The sequence below is a fragment of the Mustela nivalis genome (genome assembly GCF_964662115.1).
Source record: "Mustela nivalis genome assembly, chromosome: 1".
In the NCBI taxonomy this organism is placed as follows: domain Eukaryota; kingdom Metazoa; phylum Chordata; class Mammalia; order Carnivora; family Mustelidae; genus Mustela; species Mustela nivalis.
The window spans coordinates 83,484,669-83,506,880 of record NC_139020.1 but is presented as its reverse complement, the minus strand read 5'-3'; the positions used below and the strand labels follow the sequence as shown (position 1 = coordinate 83,506,880).

Here is a 22,212-nt window from a genome sequence, read left to right as displayed (position 1 = left end):
GATTATGACTTTTATTATGCTCGCCCACATTGCCAGCTCAGGACCTTGGGTCATAGTGAGGCAGGCAGGGGGCTGAGACTTTTGCAGGAACCTAAAAGACAGATGTCTCTTCAAGCTGCAATGAACCACTTTCTTCCCCAGCTTCAGGCATTACATGAGGCCATTTCCAGGAGGTTGGGGGTATTTCAGCCTGGGGAGAATTTCAGAAACAGCAAAGAGAAGGCTGGCATCCTGGACTCTGCCTTTGCCTCCTTCCTCCAGTCACCCTGTACTGAGCCAGACCTGGGCTAGGTGCTGTGACAGCCACCACTTCATGGAAGACAGACAAGCAACCATGCTGAAAAACAGGGTAAAAGAGAACAGTGATAGGTGAGAGCCACCAACCGTCTAGGCAGTGGTTCTCACACTTTCCTGAGCATTGGAATCACATGGGAGCTTTAAAAATATTGCTGCCTGGGTCCCACTTCACTGGTTTAATTGGTTTGAGATGCTACGTGGGGCATTGCTATTTTAAAAACTCTCTGGGTGATTTAATACATTGCAAAGTTTGGGAACCACTGGTTTAATCCATCCATCTTCATGGTTTTTTTGGGGGGGGGTTAAGGCAGCTGTTAATCGGATAATAGCTGTGGCACCTCATTCCAGGCACTTGTATTTTAGATTCAAAACCTGACAATTTCAGGGGGTTTATAGATCCCAAGAAGCAAATTTGGGAACCTCTTGGGGGGGGGGTGTGTCTCATGGTTCCCAGCTGAAAATCCCCAGATACTGGAGTAGCCAGCCCCAATCTGGATGACTTGAGCTCTCTGACCCTTCTGAAAGAATGGCGCTGGTCCTTCTTCACAGAAACCGCGGGTTGGGGTCATCAAGCCGAGTTGCCTCAGGGCGAGGGTGCGGATCAGCAGCCAAGACTGGGCCGGTGTGCGCACGTGTGCGAGTGTGCACGCCGGTGTGCACGCCAGTGTGCGCGCGCGGGGCCGCTGGCGAGCGTGCGTTTCCGTTACCGGAGCCTCGGCAGCCTCAGGCTGCAGCGGCCGCTGCGGATGCGCGCCTAGCACCCCCTCCCAGCCAGTCCCCTCCCCCGGTGGCTCTCGCTCGCCCTCTTCCCTCCCCCGTCGGCCGCCTCCGAGTGTGCAGGGTAGCGCTCCCTCCGCGAGCCCCTCCAGCAGCCGCCCCGGCGCGCACTGAGCGCCGAGCCCGGGGCGCTTGGAGCCCCCTCCCAGCTGCAGAGCGACGATGAGCCGCGGCGTGGGGGTCGCGGAGAGCAGGTGAGCGCATCTGCGGGGCTGGGGGGTTCGGAAGGAGAAGGGGCGGAGCGGGCTCGCGCGACGGCTGGGCCCAACGTCGCGGAGTTGCAGAAAAGGCTTTGCTCCCTTCGGCAACCCCCAGACCCTCCCGGGCTCTCCCCTTGCCCTTCGCGGGCGCGGGCGGGGGCGGGGGCGAGGGCTCCACTCCCGTCCCGACATCCCCGCTCCGGCCGCGAAAACAAAGCACACTCCGGCGGCGGCGCCGGCCTCACGCGGGCCCAGAGCGTGGAGAGCCAGCGCCCCCCCCCCCCTTGCCCCACTCCTGCCCTCTAGTCCTGGCCCGGGGTCTCGGCGGGCCGCACCTGGGTAGGGCCCGCGGTGGCGGGGTCGCGCGCAGGTGCCCGCGCGGGAGGCGGCGGCGGCGCGCAGCTCCGGAGGCCGGGCGCTCCCGACCCAGAGGCGGGGCCTACAGGCGGCGCTGCTGTTGCCTGCGGCCGCGTTTCCCTGGCCGCCTGGGCTCGGCACCGCCGCGGTGGCAGGTGGGCCCGAGGTAGTTCTCGACCTCCTGGTGGAGCGGCTGCGGGCGGCCGGTGGGGGCCGTGGAGGGCAGGTCGCCCTGCGGCGCCCCCTTGCTCCCCGCGGTGGACTCGCGAGCTTCCCGCCTCCGCCGTGACTCTCCGCCCTCGAGGCTCGGTTTCTGCTGTCCTCATCTGCCCCTAGCTCCCGGGCTTCAGCTCTCGGGAGCCCCTGCGCCCTCCGTACTGGAAGAGGACTTGGGAGGTCGCTCCAGGAGGGTGCCCGGCGTTTTGCCAGACACTGTCGGCTTTTAAATTGTTGAGTCGAAGTCGAGGGTAGGATTGGTTCCCTTAACGCCCCCTCCCCGCCCCCACCTTGCCCAAGTGTGGCGGCCCTACCCGCGGCAGCCCCTCACCCCCGATGTGGCGCTAACACGTCTCCCGGACGGCAGGCTCCAATTAACATTGCTTGAAGGATTTCTGCTATTACTGTAAAGGGAGCCAATGCCTCTTTGTCACCAGACCTTTAAAAGTAGCTGCTTTTTACATGGGAATGTTTATTAAGAGCTAGTTTGGGGATGCTCTAAGGGTATTGTGGGCGTGTTCTCCAGTTACTATCATTTGCAAAAGGAGCTTTTAGCATCGGATGTAGTATTTCAGCAAGTGTGTGATGGGCACTTTGTGAAATATATCCTTTAGGTAATCCTTTTATTGCCGTTAAGCGCTTGCAGGAAGTCACCCAAAGCAGTGCAGAAACGCTCAGCAAGGATTCAGACTGCAGAAAATTTTCTTTTAGGACAGTCACTGCTGCAGAACCAAGTTTCTACAGGAACAACTAGAGCAAGGAGCGAGTGCCCAAGTTTAAAGTGTCTACGACTTAACTTTTTCGCGGGTCATTAAACATCAGGCCCAGTTTCTCACAGGGAGGAGGGAGGTTTTGTTTTTTTCTGCCACTGCCCTTTCTTTAAAACACTGTTGCAGTCAGGAAGGCAGCCTAGAAAAGTCTGTGTGTAGATAGGTTTGACTATTTGGTTTCCTGAGGTTAAGATCACGGGTAAAACCACAGGACACGAACTGAGTCCACATCGAGTATCAAAAACTGCTTACAGAGGATATTTACCCAACAGCAAGTCCTGGGAATGATTGTTAAAGAGCTCTGAATTAAATCTTTTCTAGAAGTCAAGTTTCCCCCTGCCAGAACAATAAAGAGAAGAAGTGAATTGAAATATAGTATGTGACATTAACACAGTTATTTACACAAACAGAGCTAACTGAATTTTTCTGCTGACTACCCAGAACTACCAGCCCCTGTTGGTATTGCTGGAGGATATGGACCCACCCCAACTCTTTCCACCAAAACTCCTTAGTCCCCCATCTCTGATCTTTCTGGCCTCTTCAGGGAGATTGTTCGTAATGTGTCATTTTCATGTTTCAGTATGGCAACAAAGTCCATAAAATTCAGTATCAGCCAAGGGTGAGGTGCCAGTCTCTGTAAACTGGAAAACACCCCACAGATGCTAGCTACTGTTGCTTATAATTTTTAGTAGCTGCACAGCATTCCCTTCTCACAGTTTTGGCCATTTAAACTGTTTCTTACAGATTTTTAAAAATACTGAGGCATAGAGTCTTTATGTCTACCCTGTTCTTTCTGTCGCATATTTGTTCAATGAACACTTTTTTTCCAGTGCAAATTATATGCCAGACCATGTGTTGGATGCTGGGGTTGTGGACTTCTTGGCTGTACACACCCCTTCACTCTCACTCATTGTTGTTTTTTTTTTTTTTTTTCAGTTCCCAGACTTGGAAACAAATTACAGTAGAGCAGTGCAATAACTGTATTCCTGCAGGTGTATATCACATGTTGTTTGTTCAGGGAGGGGAGAAGAGAAACAGGGTTGAGTCATGGGAATTCCCCCACCCCACACATCTTCAGCTCAGGAGAGCTCTCTTTGTTCACTCCGGGCACTCAGGATTTCTTTCTCTTTTCCTCCTTCCCTTCTTGTCTTCTCACTGCTGGAAATGTCCCAGCTGCCTCTCTTCTCCCTGCCAGCATGGTTCCAGCCCATTTCTCTCCTGGCCCCACTTCCCTTTGGAGTACGTTTTGCAAAGCTCTCACTGACAGGTACAAGGAGGAGGAAGGAAATAAACCCTGAAACTGTTTCCCCGCGTTCCTGCCGCCCCACAGCTAGCTGCCTTTTAGACCATATCCCCAGTGCAGTTAGCCACTTCATCTTGCCCTCCCACCAGCCAGGGTCCTTCTCCATTCACAACTCTGGCGTGTAAAGCTGAAGTTCTAGATACTTTCCTTTTCCTTTCCCTAGATGCCAAAAACCCTTTGTGTGTGTGTACACAATCAGACAGAAAACACAAGCATGGTAAGTTGAACATCACCAAGTGAACATTCTGTAACACACTGCCCAGGTCAAGACACAAAACATGGCACCCTAGATGGCCCTCTCATACTCTGATTACTCACAGTCATGTTTCTCCTTCCCAAAGGAACAAGAGATTAATTTTGCTTGTTTGTAAACTTTCTAAAAATAGCATCATGCAGCATATAATTTTCATGTCTGGCTTGTTTTGTGCAACATTATGTTTGTTTGGGATGGATCCACAGTGTGGGGTGTAAGCAGTTCTTTTCATTGTCCTTGCTCACGGTACTCCCTTATATGATAATGTCACATTTTTGTTCATCCATTTCTTACTCTTAGTGAGCATGATAGTTCCTTCCAGTTTTTGCCTAATACAAATAATATGCAGTGAGTCCTTCAGCCTTTTGTTACCCAAAGACCTACCAGTTCCACCATTATTTTTTCCTATTGGAGTAACTTAAAAAGGGGATGGGGTGGGTGAAGGAGCTGGCCGGTTGAGCCAGCTCCATGCATTTTCCATCTTTGCCAGCGCTAAGGACCTTTGGAAGAACCTAACACTTGCTTTCCTCCTGTTCCTGGGCCTTGATCCACTCTTTCCTGTCTCAGACAGTAGCTGCCCCGCTACTTCCAGTTCTTCTCTCCTGTCCATTTCTGCTGTACTTTGTCGTTCAGCTTAAATGTCACTTCCCCCGGGAGCCCTCCCCAATTCCTCAATCTTAGAGGAGCTCTCTTGTCATTTAAAAGTTACCTAGCTCCCTTGGAGGTTTTGGTCACCTAGTACTACAACTGCCTCTGCAGGGGTACTGGCTCTTGTGGCCTGGGGGACTGAGGTTTTCTTTGGGGAAATGCTTAGGCCTCTGGACTCAACACAAACAGTGTCTTAACCTGCAGGTTGTCAGAGGGTCGTACGCGTTCAGGCAGTTCCCGTGGAAGACGTTGAGGACAGCAGATTCTGGAATCCTGCACTATTGACTTCCTTCTCTGCTTTCACATTTTCAGTCTTCCCAGGATGGAAATGTAGAGACTACTCAGCAGACTGAATAATTGCCACTAGCCTCCTGGGGGTTACCATCAGTTTGGTCTCCCCCTCCCTGACCTTCCTCATCCCCTGCTTTGCTCCCCCTGACCACACTTGCTTTCCTCCTGTTCCTGGGCCTTGATCCACTCTTTCCTGTCTCAGACAGGAGCTGCCCCGCTACTTCCAGTTCTTCTCTCCTGTCCATTTCTGCTGTACTTTGTTGTTCAGCTTAAATGTCACTTCCCCCGGGAGCCCTCCCCAATTCCTCAATCTTAGAGGAGCTCTCTTGTCATTCTCTCAAGCACTTCCTGTCTCCGATACAGGAAGTCAGGCTTCACCATTAGGCTGATGGGCTGGGGAAGGCACAGACCTGTTCCTTTGTTTACTGGTATCTGGCACACACGCTCCACACGTATTAGTTGAATAAATTGATGAAGAAACCAGGAGACCTGGGACAAGTTGTGATATTGTGTCTGCTTATAGCTTGCTCTGTGATCGTGGGTATATATTCACTTACCCTCTCCTAGATTCCCTCTCCCCTTGTAGAATGATGCATCAGACTGGAAGATCTTGTAGGTTCCTTTCATTTTCAGCTTTTTCTGAGCCTAATAGCTAGAGGATCCTGTTTGTGGGGAAGCAGCACTCTTTGAAAATGCAAGATGGCCTTAGCATCATGGTTTAATTGGCTATGTAGTTAGCCATGTGCCTGTGATCTTAGCATAAGAGCTCAGTTCTTCCCAGTTCCTCAGAGCCTGCTCTGGGCTAACATTATACTTATGTTTATTTTTATTTTACTCTCCCTGACTCATATACAAATGTATTTGTTTTCTGATCTGTCTTCTTCCTCCCTTGGGACAAGGTTCATGTGTCTTGTGTTACTTTTATATCCCCTCTGCCTAGTGCAGCACCTGTCATAGGGTAAATAGGCGTTTGTTCTTCTGAGTTGATGGGAAAGAGATCTGTCTTATAGAGAATATTATTTGCATTGGGACTATGTCCTGGGAAGTATAGTTATTTCATGATTGTGCGTTTTAACTCTAGTTTGTGGCTAACATAAAATCTTTTTCACTTTCTTTAACTGATTTACTTATGGGTTTTACTTTACTTGTTATGGTCTGTTTTCTAGAAGGTTGATAGGGGCTAAAAGAAGTAAAACCTGGGGGTTACCATTAGTTTGGGTTTAATTCTGGTGAGAAGTTAGAGGAGGATTTGGGGCTTATTATGGATGTAATTATGCCTAAAAACTCTGTTTACCTACAGTGGAGAATTATCTTCATCGGCAGTAGGAACCTTAGTAGGAAGAAAGACTGGTGTTTTGTCATTATTCTGCTTGGCAGAATTTTTAGCTTTTTGTTGTTAAACTGTACTGATAAAAGTTTGGACTCTGCAATCAGATAGACCATGATTCTTGAATGAGTCACCCAAGATCTCTGAGCATTATTTCTTCTTCTGTGCGATGGGGATACTTACTAGCCCAGTGTTAGGCACTTAAAAGATGGTCATGATGTTTAAATGAGCTGATTGACATAAGGCTGAGTCCTTGGCTTAATTTCCAGCACACAGCAAACATTTAACACATACATAGTAAGACTTTATTTTTACTTTAAGGATTGTTAAAAATCTTTAGGTGGAGACTTATTACTTACAGAGCCAGATTGGAGTGAAATCATTCTTATGCCCAATAGTCACCTGCCCAGGCTGCACAGAGTCAAGCTGGCTGCCAAGGGGGGGAGATGGGGCTTCCTCCGAGAGCTTGGAATGCTTGTGTTCTGGTTCTCCTGCATCGCTCCTGCCCCGGGTGGGTTTGGCCACATGACGCAAGCAAGACCTCTGAGCTGCACGTGGGGATGGCAGTCCTGGCCACGTCTTCCTGGCAGAGTTCGTGTGAGGAACTGGTGCTCTTGTGGTTCTGAAAGCATTCTTGGAAGTTTTAAGGTCCTGAACCTATGTGAGGATTTGGTGTTGCTCTCAGGTTTCATTTAATTGCAGCTATGACTTAATTCTGACAACTGGTTTTACTCATTTGCACTTAGTTTCACAGAATCCACATTTTCCAACAAACAGGTAATAAACACTCACTTAATATTAGCACTTTGAAGTTTTTAAGCCCGTATTTTATGTCCTGTAGCAGCTCAGGAACGCGCATATATATATATACATATATATATGTATATATATACATATATATATATACACACACACACACACACATATATATATGTTAAGATTTTATTTATTTATTTGACAGAGATCACCAGTAGGCAGAGAGACAGGCAGAGAGAGAGGAGGAAGCAGGCTCCCTGCTGAGCAGACAGCCTGATGTGTGGCTCAATCCCAGGACCCTGAAATCATGACCTGAGCTGAAGGCAGAGGCTTAACCCCCTGAGCCACCCAGGCTCCCCGGCAACATTTATATTTGATGCTGGTGTTGGAACTGCAGGAAAATTCTACCTAGTAACAGTGATGAAATCCATATCAGTATTTAAGGATCTTCAGGTGCTAAATAGATGTCCCTGCCCCTTTCCTACTTCTCTCTAGTCCCTGAATTACACTGAGAGCATTTGGACTAGCTGCTCTCTTTTGATAGTTGCTGTGGTTTTGCTTTAGGACAGCGCCCATGATAGAAGAGAGGGTGGCCACCTAGCATTCATTCAGTTGCAAGGGGCCCTGTGGGTCCCCTGGAGTCTGGCTTTTCTGAGGCGGGGTGGGGGATGGGGGTGGGGGAGAGAGTTGCCTTGTTGTGGGGAGAGGAGCTTCGTCCTCCTCATCCGGTCTAAGCCCCACCCCCATCACTGTCCCTCGGTTGGTGCCTGGTGTCTCTGTGTGGGGGAGCTGGCCTTCTACCTCTGGGCCTCACTAATCTCATCTTGTACACCACTCACTCTCATCTACTTCATGGAGAAAATAAAGGCTTTATGCAGAGGCTTTCTGGGTTTTAGCAAAAGTTGTAGTATCTAAGCAGATGGATACATGTCTGAAAACAGATAAGCCGCTGCAGAAAGGGGAAAATGAAAGTGCTAGTAAGGAGAAAAATAGTTTTGTTGAGAACACAGAAGTGGGTTTTAACCAGGCATAATTTATGCAATAAGAATGACAAACTTTCAATCCATGTTCTCATAATTCAAATTAAAAGACATAGTGACTGCATTATAAGAGGTAGGAGTCTAGAGAAAGGAGGTGTCACATCTGGCTTATTCTTTTAGACATTTCATTAAAAACTATATTTTAGGGGCACCTGGGTGGCTCAGTGGGTTAAGCCTCTGCCTTTGGCTCATGTCATGATCTCAGGGTGCTGGGAACCAATCCCGCATCCGCTTCTCTGCTCAGCAAGGAACCTGCTTCTCCTTCTCTCTCTGCTTGCTTCTCTGCCCACTTGTGGTCTTTCTCTGTGTTCAATAAATAAATAAAATCTTTTATTTTTTAATTTTTTATTTAAAAAAATGTTTTTTAAAGATTTTATTTATTTATTTGACAGAGAGAGAGAGAGAGGGAAATCGTTAAGTAGGTAGAGAAGCAGCAGAGAGAGAGGGGGAAGGAAGTTCCCTGCCAAGCAGAGATCCCGATTTGATGCAGGGCTCAATCCCAGAACCCTGAGATCATGACCTGAGCCGAAGGCAGAGGCTTAACCCATTGAGCCACCCACCCGCTCCAATCAATAAAATCTTTAAAAAAAAAAAACAAACCAAAAACCATATTTTAGCCTTTCTTGGTTTCTTAAAGCATTTCCCAATTACAACTTCGCCACCATGGCCTGACCTTTTGAGCAAGAGTTGAGGATTAAAAAACAAAAGGATTTAAGTCTGAAAACGAGGATGTGTATATTTCCTAGAACCATGGAGCTTGGGAAATACCAAATATTTGGGGACGTTTACCTAAAATCTTGAGTTGAGGAGGCTTACAACACCAACATCTGGGCGTCCCAACTGACATGGGAGAAGAAGAGGGAGAGGGAAAGCAGTTGGTCAGCCGTCCTTGCTGGCTGGGTCCTCACTTTGCTCCCAGGGTTGGGATTTGGGGGTGGAGTGGTGGGCAGGGGGGGAAGGCACTGGGCCAGGCAAGTGTGTGGGCTTTGAAGTCATAAAGGGCTAGAGTCAGGTGCTCTTTCTCTAGTACTTAGCTCTGTGACCCTGAGGAAGTTAATTAAGCTGTCTGAGCCAGTCTCTGCATTAGTAAAATGGCCTTCAGAGACGTTTTTTGCGGTGATGGAATGAGAAAATAAAGATTTTAAACATGTATAAGTGCAAATAACATCATTGTTGTTTTCTTCCTCTCTTTTCATTTATTCCTCAAAGATTCTGATTCAGTGGGCCCAAAACAGCAGTTTTTAGAGCGTACCTCAAATAACTCTCATGTTCCTCAGACTATACCATGAGAAGTACTGTTCTTCCATGATGAATAGCAGTTTTGGCATCAAGGGGAGGGCCGGGCTGTCACTTCTCTGCACACACACCTCCCAGAGGTGCCCCAACACCCCCTGCAGAGTGCATGTTCACAGATCCTCCAAAGTTGGGGCACATGATTTGCAAGGCCATAGGCAGTGACCCTAGGTGGGGGTGGTGATACAGAGAGTGATGTGTGTGTGTGTGTGTGTGTGTGTGTGTGAGAGAGAGAGAGAGAGAGATCCAGGGTGTGCTTGGGACACCGAAGATCTTTCACTCTGGGTGAGCGCATGGAGGGGAGACACCAGAGCAGGGTGGAGGTCATTGTGCACCCTCCCAAAGAGCTTAGGTTTAGCTAGAAACCAGTGAGAAGCCACAGAAGGGTATGAGCAAAGGTGTGAGGAGACCACACTGATAGTCACTGATGAGCCAGGAGAGGGAGACTGCAGGCATGCATAGTAATTATGAGAAAATTACCTTGAGGGCCCATGGTGAGAGACGGGGTGGGGGGGTGGAGGGGAGCGCACTGGAACTGAGGGAGAGAGTGTATGCTGAGGAGGGGACAGATTTGAGAGGTGTCTAGAGGGAGGCTCAGGAGGACTGGCTGCTTGATGAGCAAGAGGGGGCAGGAGCTGGTGAGGGCCGAGGTCCCAGCTAGGTGCCCTCGGGATGTGATTCTCTGCAGAGACAGGTCAGGAGGAGCAGGTTCTCCCTGAAGACAGGTAGTAGCGTAGTTAATTTAAAGCGCTTAACAGCATAGCTAATTTAAAATATTTAATTTAAAGACCCTGGGCATCTGGGACTCCAAGAAGAGGACTGGGAAGGAGGTGCAGATTTAGGATCAGAAACCCTGTGTGAAGAGGCACCCTGAGGTGGTGTGAGGTGGGAAGACAAGGGCGCACAGGGGTGACTCCTGATCATGTAGCTGCTGCTACCCTGGGGGCTGATGGAGGCTGGTGGGGGGGTGAAGCACCCAGAGAGGGGGGAGGTCACTGCCACAGGGGAGGTGGGAGGTGGCAGCAGACCAGGTAAGAAGGGACGCGGAAGCCACGGAAAAGCCCGCCACCTGCTTCATCTTGTGAGGCCGTGGTCTCTGAGGACTGCAGAGGGCCCACTGGGTCTGTTGGCCAGGAGTCCGTGGCAGCGTGGGAGAGCAGAAGCCAGGTGGCTTTGAGTGCAGGGGGGATTGGGGAGAGGGAGAGTGGAGACCATGTGCATAGGGCATGGAGAGTTCAGGCATGGAGAGGACAAGGGAGAGGCCTTCTCGTTACATGCTTGCTACAGGAGCCCTCACTATTTGGGTGCCATATGTGAGGAAGAAGGCCAGGGAGGCAGAGCAAGATGACCAGGGAGAGGGAGGATGACTCACGCAACCAGATGGAGGGCTGGATGCCAGCGCGGGATGGGCAGTTAGGACTGTGTGCCTAGGGATGTGACAGAGGAAGGCCAGATGGCTGGGCATGGACTGGCAATCCCGTGAGCCTGGAAGGTGTGGTGCTGGCTCCTGGGGGTGTGATGGGACCAGAAGGGGTCAGGTGCACTCCCAAGAAGCCCCACTGATGAGTTTGGCCTGGCAGTACGTGGGGTCAGGCCACAGGTGGAGAGTGAGAGGGGCAGGAAAACCTTTGAGGAGGGAGAGAGTTCTTTAATTTGCAGCATTTCTGGAGAAACAATATAATGATCATTTTGAAGATTTTTGTAATTATTTTATATAAAATTAGTATCGGTTTTTCAAAGTCTTTTTCTTTTCTTGTTGCAGTGATGACCCTCACAATGCCCCTTCAGAAGGAAAAGGTACGGTACTCCTAAGTCAGTGTGGAGGTGTTAAAAAACTTACACTCTGTGGAGCATTTGCCGTTTTCGAGAATGATCATTTATTTTACTTATGTTGCATTCAGGCATTTCCCAACTGCTGCCTTGCAAGCCTGCCTCCTTACACGAAGGGCAAGGAGTGACTGAAGAAGGAGGCACGCCGCCCCAGACTGGTAGGTGGCAGTTTCCCTAAGCGAGGAAACCGACTAGGAGGCTGGTCTTGGTCTGCTTGGGACTTTGAAGCTGGGTGAATGTTCGTTCATACCTTGAGCGTTGTGTGTCAGGGTGAGTGCTGGCCAACTAAGGGGATAAGACAGGGCCTCCGTCTTCAAGGCCTCACAGACCAACTGCGAGACAAGCGGCCACTGTTTGCCAGTTGGTCCGTGTGACAGGAGGGGTCGCCGAGGAGGCGTGGCTAAGCCGGTGGGGAGGAGGACCACAGAAGTGACTTTGGGCTGGGTTTGCATGGATCCCTGGGAACTCCAGAGGTGAGGCTTGGTGGAGGGACTTCCGGGCAGTGGGAAGGTACCTGGAAAGGCTTGGAGAAGGAGCGGCAGTCATCCTGGCGTTCAAGTTTGGGGACTAGGGGAGTGGTTAAAATAGATTGATTCTAGGCCAGCGGTTCTCAGCCCTGGCTGCACGTGGCAGTCATCTGGAGACTTTAAAGGTAAATACTGCTGTTCAGGCCCCACCCCAGACCAGCTAAATCAGAACCTCTAGGGAAGGGCTGAGTCCGGGCATGGATGTGTTGAGAAAGCTTTCCCGGTGGTTCCAAGGTGCAGCGAGCATTGAGAGCCCCTGTTCTGTGCTTCTAGCCCTGCAAGTGGGCTGGCCTCCGCTTTCATGATTGGACAGTCGTGAGGAGAACGGTGTAAATACGTTGTGAAGTGTTTTACATAAATATATGTAAAGTATACATATACAAAATGAATAAAAAAATGAGTAAATACATGTAAACAAGTTAACATATATACGTGCCTGGCACATAGAACACTCAGAACAAGCTGCTGTGGGCTGCAATTATTCTTGTTCTCGACATTATTCTCAGATCTTTTCCTTCCTCCCTGTAACTGCTGCCACTCCTTCCCTACGAACATAGGGAGGGAGGGTTTGGGAATAATGCTAATAGCATTATTAGGGGGAGGGGGAGGCAGGGTCTGGAAACTGGGAGGTACAGAGAATGAGGAGTGGGGGTGGGGGAATGAGCCTGGCCGGCAGGTTGGGCCTGGGCTGCTCCTGGGGTCTGCCAGGAGAGGCCCAGGTGTCCCTGGAGGTGGCGGTCGGGATCCTACTGGGGAGTTGGTGCCACGCCTGCTGAGGGCTCTAGGGGGAAGAGAGGCTGGAAATGTGGGGCCTGGGGCATTAACTGGGGAGGGGGGTGGTGGGAGAAGAGAGGAGTGGCAAGGCCACCGGTGGAAAGCTTTGAGAGAGGTAGGAGAACCAGGACAGACATCTCGGGAGGGTCTTGTGGGCAGGAGGGAGTGATGGGTGTCTACCTGCAGGAGTTCTTTTCTGGGGGTTAGTGGTCCTTTAGAGACACCAGGGAGAGGATTTCCAGCAAGCTGTGGGAACAGAAGCGTGATTGCAGTGGACTGAGACGTGGAGTTGGGGGTGAGGAGGAGGAGGGAGCGTTCTTGGGGGCCACTTTTTCCAGAAGTAGTTGGATAATAGGGACTACATTTGTCCTGTGCTTCAGTCAGTGGCATGCCCACTCCAGGACTTCTGCACAGTTGTGTCACTGGCCTCGTGTGTGTGACATGTCCAGATGTGCAAATGCAGGAGCCAGACGGGAGCAGGGAGGGCGAGTCACCACTGAGAAGGGCTTGAGCAGCAACCAGAGGAAGTGATTCCCGCAGCCAGAGGGTTAACAGGAGCTCGTACTCAGTATGTTCTGTCCAGTTCCAGAGAAAAACAAGCCCCCTCTTAGAGAAACCAGACTGGTTTTGGACTCAATAGAATTTATTAAATTAGGAAGAAATTAGTTGAGTTTGCATCTATTTTATAATAGATATAATTAAAAAATAGTTCTTACTTTTTATTCACTGCGAACTTCCCTTGGCGTATGTTTCTGTTCAGGAGAGGACAGCAGTTCTGAGAGCAGCTCTGAGAGTGAATCTGGTGAGTAACGTACGCTTTTCCTTAATCACGGAATCCTGGTTGAACCTATGAGCCTTCATTTTTATTTTAAAGTAACGCACACATCCCTTATATGGTTTGAGGACCTATTACTAGCATGGTTTTCTGAAGTCCTGAAGAAGTGCCTACGTGGTAAATACTTTCCAGTTGGCAAGCGAAGTGGGAGGACAGGATGAGCTGAAGAAGAAAGGCAGGAAATGGTTGCTGGTGGCGAGAGCCAAGCATTTTACCTGTTCTCCCATTAGCCCGTGTTTCCTCTTGGTTGTCCAAAGAGTTTGATTTAGACTTCTTTGCTTTTTTGCAGATAATGAGGAACCAGAACCAGAACAAACAAGTGAGTATATCCTTCCTCTCAGTTTTATTTTTTGTTGTTGAAAGGAAGAAAGGGGAGGATAGCCTCTGGGATTTTTACATTACCGATCACTTGCTCGTTATCTTTCTCCCCGTGCAAAATTAAGGTGAACGTTAGGAAACTTCTCTAAGTGTTTTGGAAATGTGAACTCACTACACAGGGCAAAAAAAAAAGCATGTGCCTGTGATGTGCGTCGGTACCAAGACTGTACATGTGCTGTGCTGCTCTGAGGCCCCTGCCTGAGGGGCCGGCGGTAAGCGGCCGCAGCTTGCCTCGGTGGGGCCCGCTGCTCAGGATTGTGGCCCACTGACTGTCTGCCGCTGCAAGTGCTCCATTTGTGCTTGGGGGTTTCTGGCGTGCTGTTGTAGCTCTCCGTGAACAACTTGAGAATGAAACCACTTGAAGGGAATTCTAAATATAAAATATGGTTTTTGTCGAAAGTTTTGTGAGTGACTAAGCTTGTATTTTAAGTCATTTTCTTTTTACTGTAGGACCCTCCTCCCCCCTCCAGTTCTTAGACTCTGATCTGCCCCTGAATGCTGTAGCAGGGCAGTCAGAGGGCTCCTTTGCAGTACTTAAAATAAATGAAGTCTCTTCGCTCATAAGTCCTTAGATAGTCTGATTCTCTCTGCAATTTCTCAGTGGAGAACCTGTGATGGTAACTGTACGTTCTTGCAATCATGTTATACATTGAGGAGAAGCTGTGATAATGTGTGTAATAGTGTGTAGCACCCTCGTGGAGATGTCATATTCTGATAGCCATAAAGCAAAAATGTATGCCAACCCTCTCACCCCCAATTCTCTGTACATTATGGATTATTTCATCCTCCAAAATGCAGTCAAAAGTCCAGCCTCCGTAGATTGGATTAAAATAGAAATCAAACTAGAAAGCTGGCATTGGATCAGGTTTCTGCTGTTATCCCTGGTAATAACTGGGTAAAGGGCCGTAGAGACATGGAGTCCAGAGTCAGGACCCTCAGGGTCCAGAAGCTAGGCCAGGGCCAGGGCCTCACCCAGGCAGGCAACATAGGTGGAATGCAGTGTTCAGTGAGGCTCAAGATAGGCTCAGAATTGGTGCGGTCAGTGTGGTCAGCAGGGAAAACGTGGAGCACCGAGGGGCTGGCCCTTGGCTGGGTTAGACATCTTGGTATTCTCTGGCAGTCCCAAGTGTCCTGGCATCTTCTGTGGGCGGGCTGAGGATGCCTGTCTGTGGAGCGAGCCCCAGGTCATGGAAGAGTCCTGCCTTCCCCCAAGATTATTCTCTTTGTTAAAATGTCTGTGATTCTTCGCCTGCATTCTCAGGTCGGGTGGAAAGACCAGGTGGGCTGCCTTGGACTGTTCGCTCCTCTGTGCTCTAGCTAACAGGGCAGCCTACCCGTTCTCTTCCCAAGTGGATATGCTTGCTACTCACAGGCATGAACTCTGGGGTCACCCAACGATGCTTGAAGGGAAGCTGTGGTTGATAAGTTGGGGAGAATTACATCAATTTCTCTGCTTTGGCTGGGAAGACCTGGTCAGAGGCTCGGTGTTTGCTGGTTAGGATTCTCTGATCTCTTTCACTTTCTCTGCTCCTAAGGCAGAAAACCATGGGCTGTGGATGAAATACAACGCAGACATACAGCCAACCAATAAAGTAGAATTTTATGATCCTTTATAGGACAGTGACTGAGGAAATATGATTGGAGGGTAGTGTGGTGCAGGAGGTGGTCGGTATTTCAGATCTATAGTGTTCTGAGTCCAGGACTCTGAATACTTTTAATCTCTGTTGCCATGTGATCTTAATTTTTTTTTTTTTTTAAAGCTGGAGCTCCCGATAGGCTGACAAATGAGGCAGCTTGTGTGTGCTGGGGTGGAGCGCTGTCCTGGGGGGTGTCTGTACCTTCTGGGCGTGGGGGATGGCATAGGACCTTGTATATGTATTGATGAGTGCCTTACCCATGGGGTGACCCTTCCAGAGGTTGTTCAGACGTCTACAATATAAAACCAAGCATTTGACACATTAGGTCTTGCCGTAAGTGACAGGAATTGTTGTCTAAAATTTGTAAATTTTTTAATGAGTCCCACCTATCACCGTAGCAAAATAATAGTTAATAATAGTTATGTAACACTTACTGAATTAGGGCATGGTCATTTAATTTTCCTTAATTTTGGGGGGGGGATGGTATTATTCTAATCCCCATTTGATAGATGTGGAAAGTGAAGCATGGGGACACTTAGTAATGCCACCAGAGAGGTCAAGCTCATGCAACTAGTGACCAGTGTAGATAATAGAAAAATTCATTGCTGTTCCCTTTCTTTCTTTAAAAAAAAAAAAAGATTTTATTTGTTTATTGAGAGAGAGTGAGAGAGAGAGAGAGAATATGAGAGAGAGAGAACAAGAGCAGGGTGAGGGGCAGAGGGAGAAGTAGACACCCTGCTGTGCAGGGAGCCCAGTGTGGGGCTCAGTCCCAGTATTCCAGGATCATGACCTGAGCCGAAGGCAGATGCTTAACCGACTGAGCCACTCAGGTGCCCCTGCTTTCCCTTTCTTTTTTTTTTCTTTTTTAATTTTTTTTTCAGATTTTATTTATTTATTTGATAGAGATCCCAAGTAGGCAGAAAGGCAGGCAGAGAGAGAGGAGGAAGCAGGCTTGCAGAGAGCTGAAAGCCGGATGTGGGGCTCGATCCCAGGACCCTGGGATCATGACCTGAGCCGAAGACAGAGGCTTTAACCCACTGAGCCACCCAGGTACCCCTGCTTTCCCTTTCTTAATATATTTTGTAGTATGGAAGTCTAATCATTCAGAAAATAGTGACTGAGCACTTACTAGGCCCTAGGGTTACAGTCCTCATGAAGCTTACATTCTAGGGGGGAGAGAAACAGGAAGCAGAAGACACTAAACCACAGTGTGCAAGGTGGGGAGATGCCCTGAAGGAAATGAATATGTCAGGCAGGCCCTGTTTCAGGGAGGGGGAGTGTGCATTTGTATCAGAAAAGCCTCTCAGATAAGGGCACATTTGAGCAGAGACCACAAAGATGTGAGGGGGCAAGCAAGACGAATATTTGTGGGAGGAGACAGTATATGCAAAGTCAGGAGTGTGCTTTGGGGTGGAGACATGGCGGGAGGTGACTGGAGGGCAGCAGGTGCGGGGGGAGGCAGGCAGAAGATGAAGTAATGAAGAGCCAGACCATACAGGGCCTTTATCGGTGTGGAAGGAATCTGCATGCCAAATCAGAGACCCTTACAGTTGTTCCAGTTTAAATAGGCCTAAAATCTGATATCAGTTCTTTTCTTCCAAGCTAATGTCTAACCCTAATAGCTGGAGGGCTGATGCCAGCCGAGCATTATCTTGGGCCGTGGATGAATCTTCAGTGGAGGCTGCCGCTCTCCAGCGGAGACGCTGGCCCTGGGGAGGAATAACTGATGAGGAGATGGCTCATATGCCCTTTCTTGTCTTCACAGATGGGGAGCCAGGAGGGTCTTGCGTGGAGGAAGCTTCTGCTCAGAGTAAGAACAGGGCGACGTGCTTACCTCTGGTTCCTCTGCTGCTCTCCCGTGCTTGTGTGAAAGGAGGACGTGTGGGCCCCGTGTAAGGATGATGGCTGCAGAGAAAGATCACATAAAGTTTTATGTGCCGAGATGGGGCACACCAAAACTCGAGTCGCATTCAAGCCCGTTTTCACACTTTAGACCTAGAGTGGGATCGACAGACGTAGTGTCTCATGTGTCATTGGATTGACGTGTGGAGGTGTTTAAATACACGTTTAAAGTTCTGTGGGTTGGGAAGCTAAGGTGGGTGCTTGAGTCATGTACGATTTACCCCGTGACTGACTCCTGCCAATGCATGTGTGATCTCGTTCACAGCGGAAGAGTGGGAGGAGAAGGAATTGCCCAAAGAGCATTCGCATTCAGGTATAAACTGACATTTTCCAAAATATTCTTCCAAATATTGTTATTGCTCAGGGGCATGTGCCTTTGAACTTTGTCATCTCATCCTGTCACATATACTTACGAAAAAATTTGTATTCGAAAATGCCAACCACATTCATATACATAAAACTTTTTCTCTATCATTTAGAACTTCAAAAAATCCAACCTCACTGTGAACACTGCAATGTTGAAAATGTAAGTATATTTTCATTATAGAGTATGATTCTTTAATTTGCTTTAAGAAAGTAACATTACTTGTGTATTACCTGCTTTTATGTGTGTACTTTTTCTCCAGAAACAAAATGAGCAAGTGACCCCCAGGCCGCTTTCCAGGGAACAGTTTTTGTAAGTAGTTGTGAATAGAGAAGACTTAAACATCATCAGTAACTTAACTTCACACATAAAAATGACCCCAGGTAGGGGAAACACAGAACAACATAATTAATTTCACACACTTTATGTACTTCCTTGGGCTATTTTCTTTGGTAGTGATGCTTCTTCAGAATGCTATAGAATTTCATTAGTGCTTTTGAATGGAATTAAAAACACAAGTAGTTTTAAGAAATCCTCCCCGACCAAACATAAGGACTAAAAAGGTGTTCTTATCTGTCCAATGCAGACTGAAGTTGGACACAGAGGGAACTTACCAGTGCACGGAAACTGGTCTGATATTTGAAGTTAACAGAAAAGTTGACATCAAGTATTGCGTTTTGTCCTGGAGCAAATTTGCAGACCTGGTTGTTAAACCCTGGGTTGTCGGTGGACCCTTGTTTGATGTTAAATGTGACCCAACCTGTCTCACCTCCATTCAGTTTCCACATTCCCTCTGCTTGGGTCGTAAGTACTTGTTTCCTAAATGTCTAATTTTTGTGCATGTGTGTGTATGTGTGTGCAACCCGTGTCCTGCCCAGAGTGCTGATTTACCTTCATATTTTAACAGACCACAATGCCAATATGACGTTCAAAGTCTTACATGTTAAAAGTTCTGGGGCCTCATTAGAATCCACCATGGATCATTCTACAACCCACGTCAAATGGCGCGTGAGCTCTCTTTCTCCTGTGGGGCCGGTTATTCAAAGTGAAGAGACTGTATACCACCACGGGGCCGTGATTCTCTACAAAGCCATTGATCATAACCCATCCTTGTCTTTTCGGGTGTACATAGCAACCAATAACGAGTCGTTCATCAAGGTAAATTTAACGAGAATGAATAATAAGTGTCGATTACTTTGGGTTCCAACATGATGCCATGTGTGTGGGTCCCATTCTTGTTAACTGAAGCGTCTGCCCTCTGTGGGTCTCATTTGGCACTCACCTAGAGAGGTCAGAGGGTCAGTGCCTGGGGCGTGCCAAGTCCTCTGATTGCGGGAGGGTGGTCATTCCGATCCAAGCAGAAGGGGGCGGGGGTCTGGGACTTCAGTGGAAAGAAACGCAACTCACAGGAAAATGAAAAAGAATAAATGTTTGGTAAACAAGTGTCTCTTGGGCCACTCAGAGCCATGGGACATAGAGGACTTTGCTTAAACAGGCCTTGCTATGTTCCTCCCTGTCTTCCATACCTAGTTCATGTGCTAGTGTTGTTATCTCTAGTGACAGTTCTCTTTCTGGAGCAGGTCCTCTATCTGAATTCTTCTTTTCTTTTTTCTTTTTTTTTAAAGATTTTACTTATTTATTCGAGAGAGTGAGAGAGAGCATAAGACGGGGTGAGAGGCATTGGGAGAAGCAGGCTCCCTGCTGAGCGAGGAGCCTGATGCAGGACTAGATCTCAGGATCTGACTTGTGCCGAAGGCAGACGCTAAACTGACTGAGCCACGCCAGCTCCCTGTCCAAAGTCTTTTAGTCAGTTGTCAGGGAGGTTAGGAGCCTTTCCTGAATCTGCTGTGTTTCGGTTGCCTTTTTTAAAAAATTGTTTGAATTAGTTAATTTTTAAAAAAATTCCAGTATAGTTAATATACAATGTTATCTTGGTTTTAGGTGAGCAGTACAGGGATTCATCAATTCTATACATTACTCAGGGCTAATTGTGATAAGTGTACTCTTATCTCCTTCACCTATTCACTCATGCCCTCACCCTTGATTGCTTTTTAAAAATTTATTATTATTATTATATTAAAATTATTATTATTTTTTAAATTATTTATTATTTAAAAATAATCTTCATGCCAGAGTGGCCCATCTTGGGGTACCCAGCCCTTGGCCCCCTCCAAGGTCACACTGCCTATCTCCAGTGTTTTCAGGTTATAGTGTTTTGATGGCTTTAAACACAAGTTATATTGATTGTAATTGGCAATATATATTAAAATTTAAGAACTCTATTAAGTAATAGGTTTTTAGTTTCTTCCTAAGAAGGTAAATATGCTTCCTATAATCTTATTTAAGTTAATACTTTCAGCTGGGAAACGAGTCTTCAAATGGAGTCAAAAGAATCCCATGTAAATTCAATTAATTAAAAGGGTGTTCTCTCTCCTTCCTGGGAAGCTGGGTGAGGAGCTGATTCTGCCGCTGGAACAACGGGCGCACGGCACGGTTAGGGCAGGATGGGCTTCCTGTTGATGCTGTAGTTTTACACCTTCTGGGATTGACTTTTTTTTTCTGTGTAGGAAGATTTCCTTGCACTTTGCATTCAGAAAACCCAGATTTCATGTTCAGCTACATCTACAGCTGCTGCACAAGGGAGCCTGGGCCAAAGTCTCTCATTTGCCTTTGTGGGGCATTCGAACTATGCGTATAAAATCAGTAACCCGTCTGGGACAGTGGTGAGGCCAAGGCTGGAAACACATAGTGCTGGGTAGAAGCAAGCTCTGGGTCAAGGGGAACTGTGTACAATAGAGTAGTTGCTTTCTGTTCACACAATGGACAGATAATCAGTACAAACGTGTAAGGCTGGCACTCATTTAATTTTCTCAAATCCTTCAGAAGCAAACTTTTGGTGCTAGCCAGGGTGTGTGTGTGGTTGCTTTTGGCTGTAGTGCTTGAGCGAAAGAGGTTTGGAAACCTAGAAGCTTGCAGTGCGGGTCCGAGGTGATTTACTAGCCTCTGCGGTGTTTCTTTTTAGGGTGCCTGAAGGTGTTTCCATCACGGTCATTTTGTGGGGGGACATGACGAGAATGCTGGGGGCACGTGCACTGCCTGGGCACTTAACGGTTCTTACAGTTGTTACTGATGCATTTCACAGCCCAAACCTATTTCTGCCTTTAGGATATTTCCAAGTCAGTAAAGCACTCCTCTAAGAAATTCATGAAAATTGACAAGCCTCCTGTTTGCCAGAAGTTATTGGAGAATGGGAAGAAATACAGACTGATCAGTGAACCAGAAGCTGAAATCACCCCAGAGGTATATATCTTAAAAATAACCACTTGGAGTAGCAGCAGGAATGTATATTTTGTAGCTAAGGTTATTTTGAAGGTTTTTAAAAGAATTCATTTTGCTTTCATTTTTATTTACAGGAAAGCCATAGTTTTTCTAAACTTGTAGCTTATTCCAAAGATGCCGTTGAATTTCAGAATTAATTTGCCACCATTGCAGAAATAGGCTATTTAATATTTTTTCCTTTAGAAAGGTTTTACGTTTTCTTGAGTTCTTTAAATTAAATTCTTCAAACAGTGTTAGCTTCAAAGGAATAAAAACCCTCAGTTTAATCTTAAGTCACAGAGCACTGAAGGTTAATGGGAAAGAGTTGCTAACAAGGTGATCGGCTTTTTCTTATTGGAAGGCATTTGAAAAATAGTTATGGGAGCAAATTGTCAGTAGATTTCAACTATTCACTGTATACACCATGACATTTGTAGGCGATTTCGGTTTCCTGTAAGTGACAAAGTTATTTTTGAAACTTATTTTCATTGGGTGCCCTGACTGCGTGCTGCAGCTTAGCTAACTAGACATCTCTGTGGAAATTCTTTTTGTACACCCCTTTGTTTGTTTCTTAATCTGTGAAAAATTAAAAATGTGTTTTGATTCCATTACATTAAAATATGAAAGAAGAGGGAGCTGATGGGGGTGGCCCGTGTTGCATTATCGTATTAGCAGAGGCCTCTGGCCCTGTAGAAGTGGTCAGGTTGGGCAGACAGCCTTCCATACTTTCCTTTCCAGCTGCAAAGGGTTTCTTCCCACCGGGTGTTTTTTGAGTTTCACAACTTTGAGGCTGAAGAGAGCATCCTCCATTAACGTGCAGAGCAGGCTAGCGAGCTGCCTGGGTCCCACACCCAGGTGGCAGATGAGCCTGGCCCTGAGCCCACTCTGCCCTTGGCCCCTAATGCCACCATCTTTGCACTGGGATCTGAGAGGCTGATTCCTAGCCCTTGTGAGCTGATCAAGCCCTGGCAGGTGCCACCTCAAGGTGATCATGAGACACCAGCTGCAGTCTTGTCTGGGGGGTGGGATTAAATTCGAAGGGTTTGTTTAGGATGGTGTGATTCTTGGCCTTTGTTGCAAAATAGAATTTGCAGGGGAGCTTTGAAAAAAGTCTGTGGC

At 47.7% G+C, this 22,212-nt stretch overlaps 2 protein-coding genes across 2 annotated transcripts in view; one reads left to right on the top strand and one right to left on the bottom strand.

Annotated features, from left to right (window-relative positions):
• Positions 1–74: 74 nt before the first annotated feature.
• LOC309856002 (uncharacterized protein) lies at positions 75–2,071 on the bottom strand. Its single transcript, XM_082716621.1, has 2 exons — positions 1,610–2,071; positions 75–337 (listed from the first exon to the last, which is right to left on the bottom strand). The coding sequence occupies exons 1-2, from the start codon at positions 1,955–1,957 to the stop codon at positions 203–205; spliced, it is 483 nt and encodes a 160-aa protein (XP_082572747.1). The 5' UTR covers positions 1,958–2,071; the 3' UTR covers positions 75–202.
• The window catches only part of LOC309855936 (uncharacterized protein), a 34,632-nt gene continuing 13,349 nt past the window's right edge, over positions 930–22,212 (top strand). The window contains exons 1-12 of the mRNA XM_082716530.1: positions 930–1,268; positions 11,291–11,325; positions 11,430–11,516; positions 13,420–13,461; positions 13,784–13,813; positions 17,275–17,319; positions 17,677–17,724; positions 17,891–17,937; positions 18,038–18,087; positions 18,362–18,579; positions 18,683–18,933; positions 20,941–21,075. Coding sequence (XP_082572656.1) covers positions 1,237–1,268; positions 11,291–11,325; positions 11,430–11,516; positions 13,420–13,461; positions 13,784–13,813; positions 17,275–17,319; positions 17,677–17,724; positions 17,891–17,937; positions 18,038–18,087; positions 18,362–18,579; positions 18,683–18,933; positions 20,941–21,075 — 1,020 coding nt within the window. The 5' untranslated portion in view covers positions 930–1,236. The remainder of the gene's footprint in view (positions 1,269–11,290; positions 11,326–11,429; positions 11,517–13,419; positions 13,462–13,783; positions 13,814–17,274; positions 17,320–17,676; positions 17,725–17,890; positions 17,938–18,037; positions 18,088–18,361; positions 18,580–18,682; positions 18,934–20,940; positions 21,076–22,212) is intronic.

What these genes read in the sequence shown, in the direction of transcription:
- LOC309856002 (XM_082716621.1), bottom strand. Translation starts at nt 1,957, where the DNA reads ATGAGGACAGCAGAAACCGAGCCTCGAGGGCGGAGAGTCACGGCGGAG. An exon ending in CCACCGCGGGCCCTACCCAG is followed by an intron (nt 338 to 1,609) that starts GTGCGGCCCGCC and finishes CCTGTTTTTCAG; the next exon opens with CATGGTTGCTTGTCTGTCTT.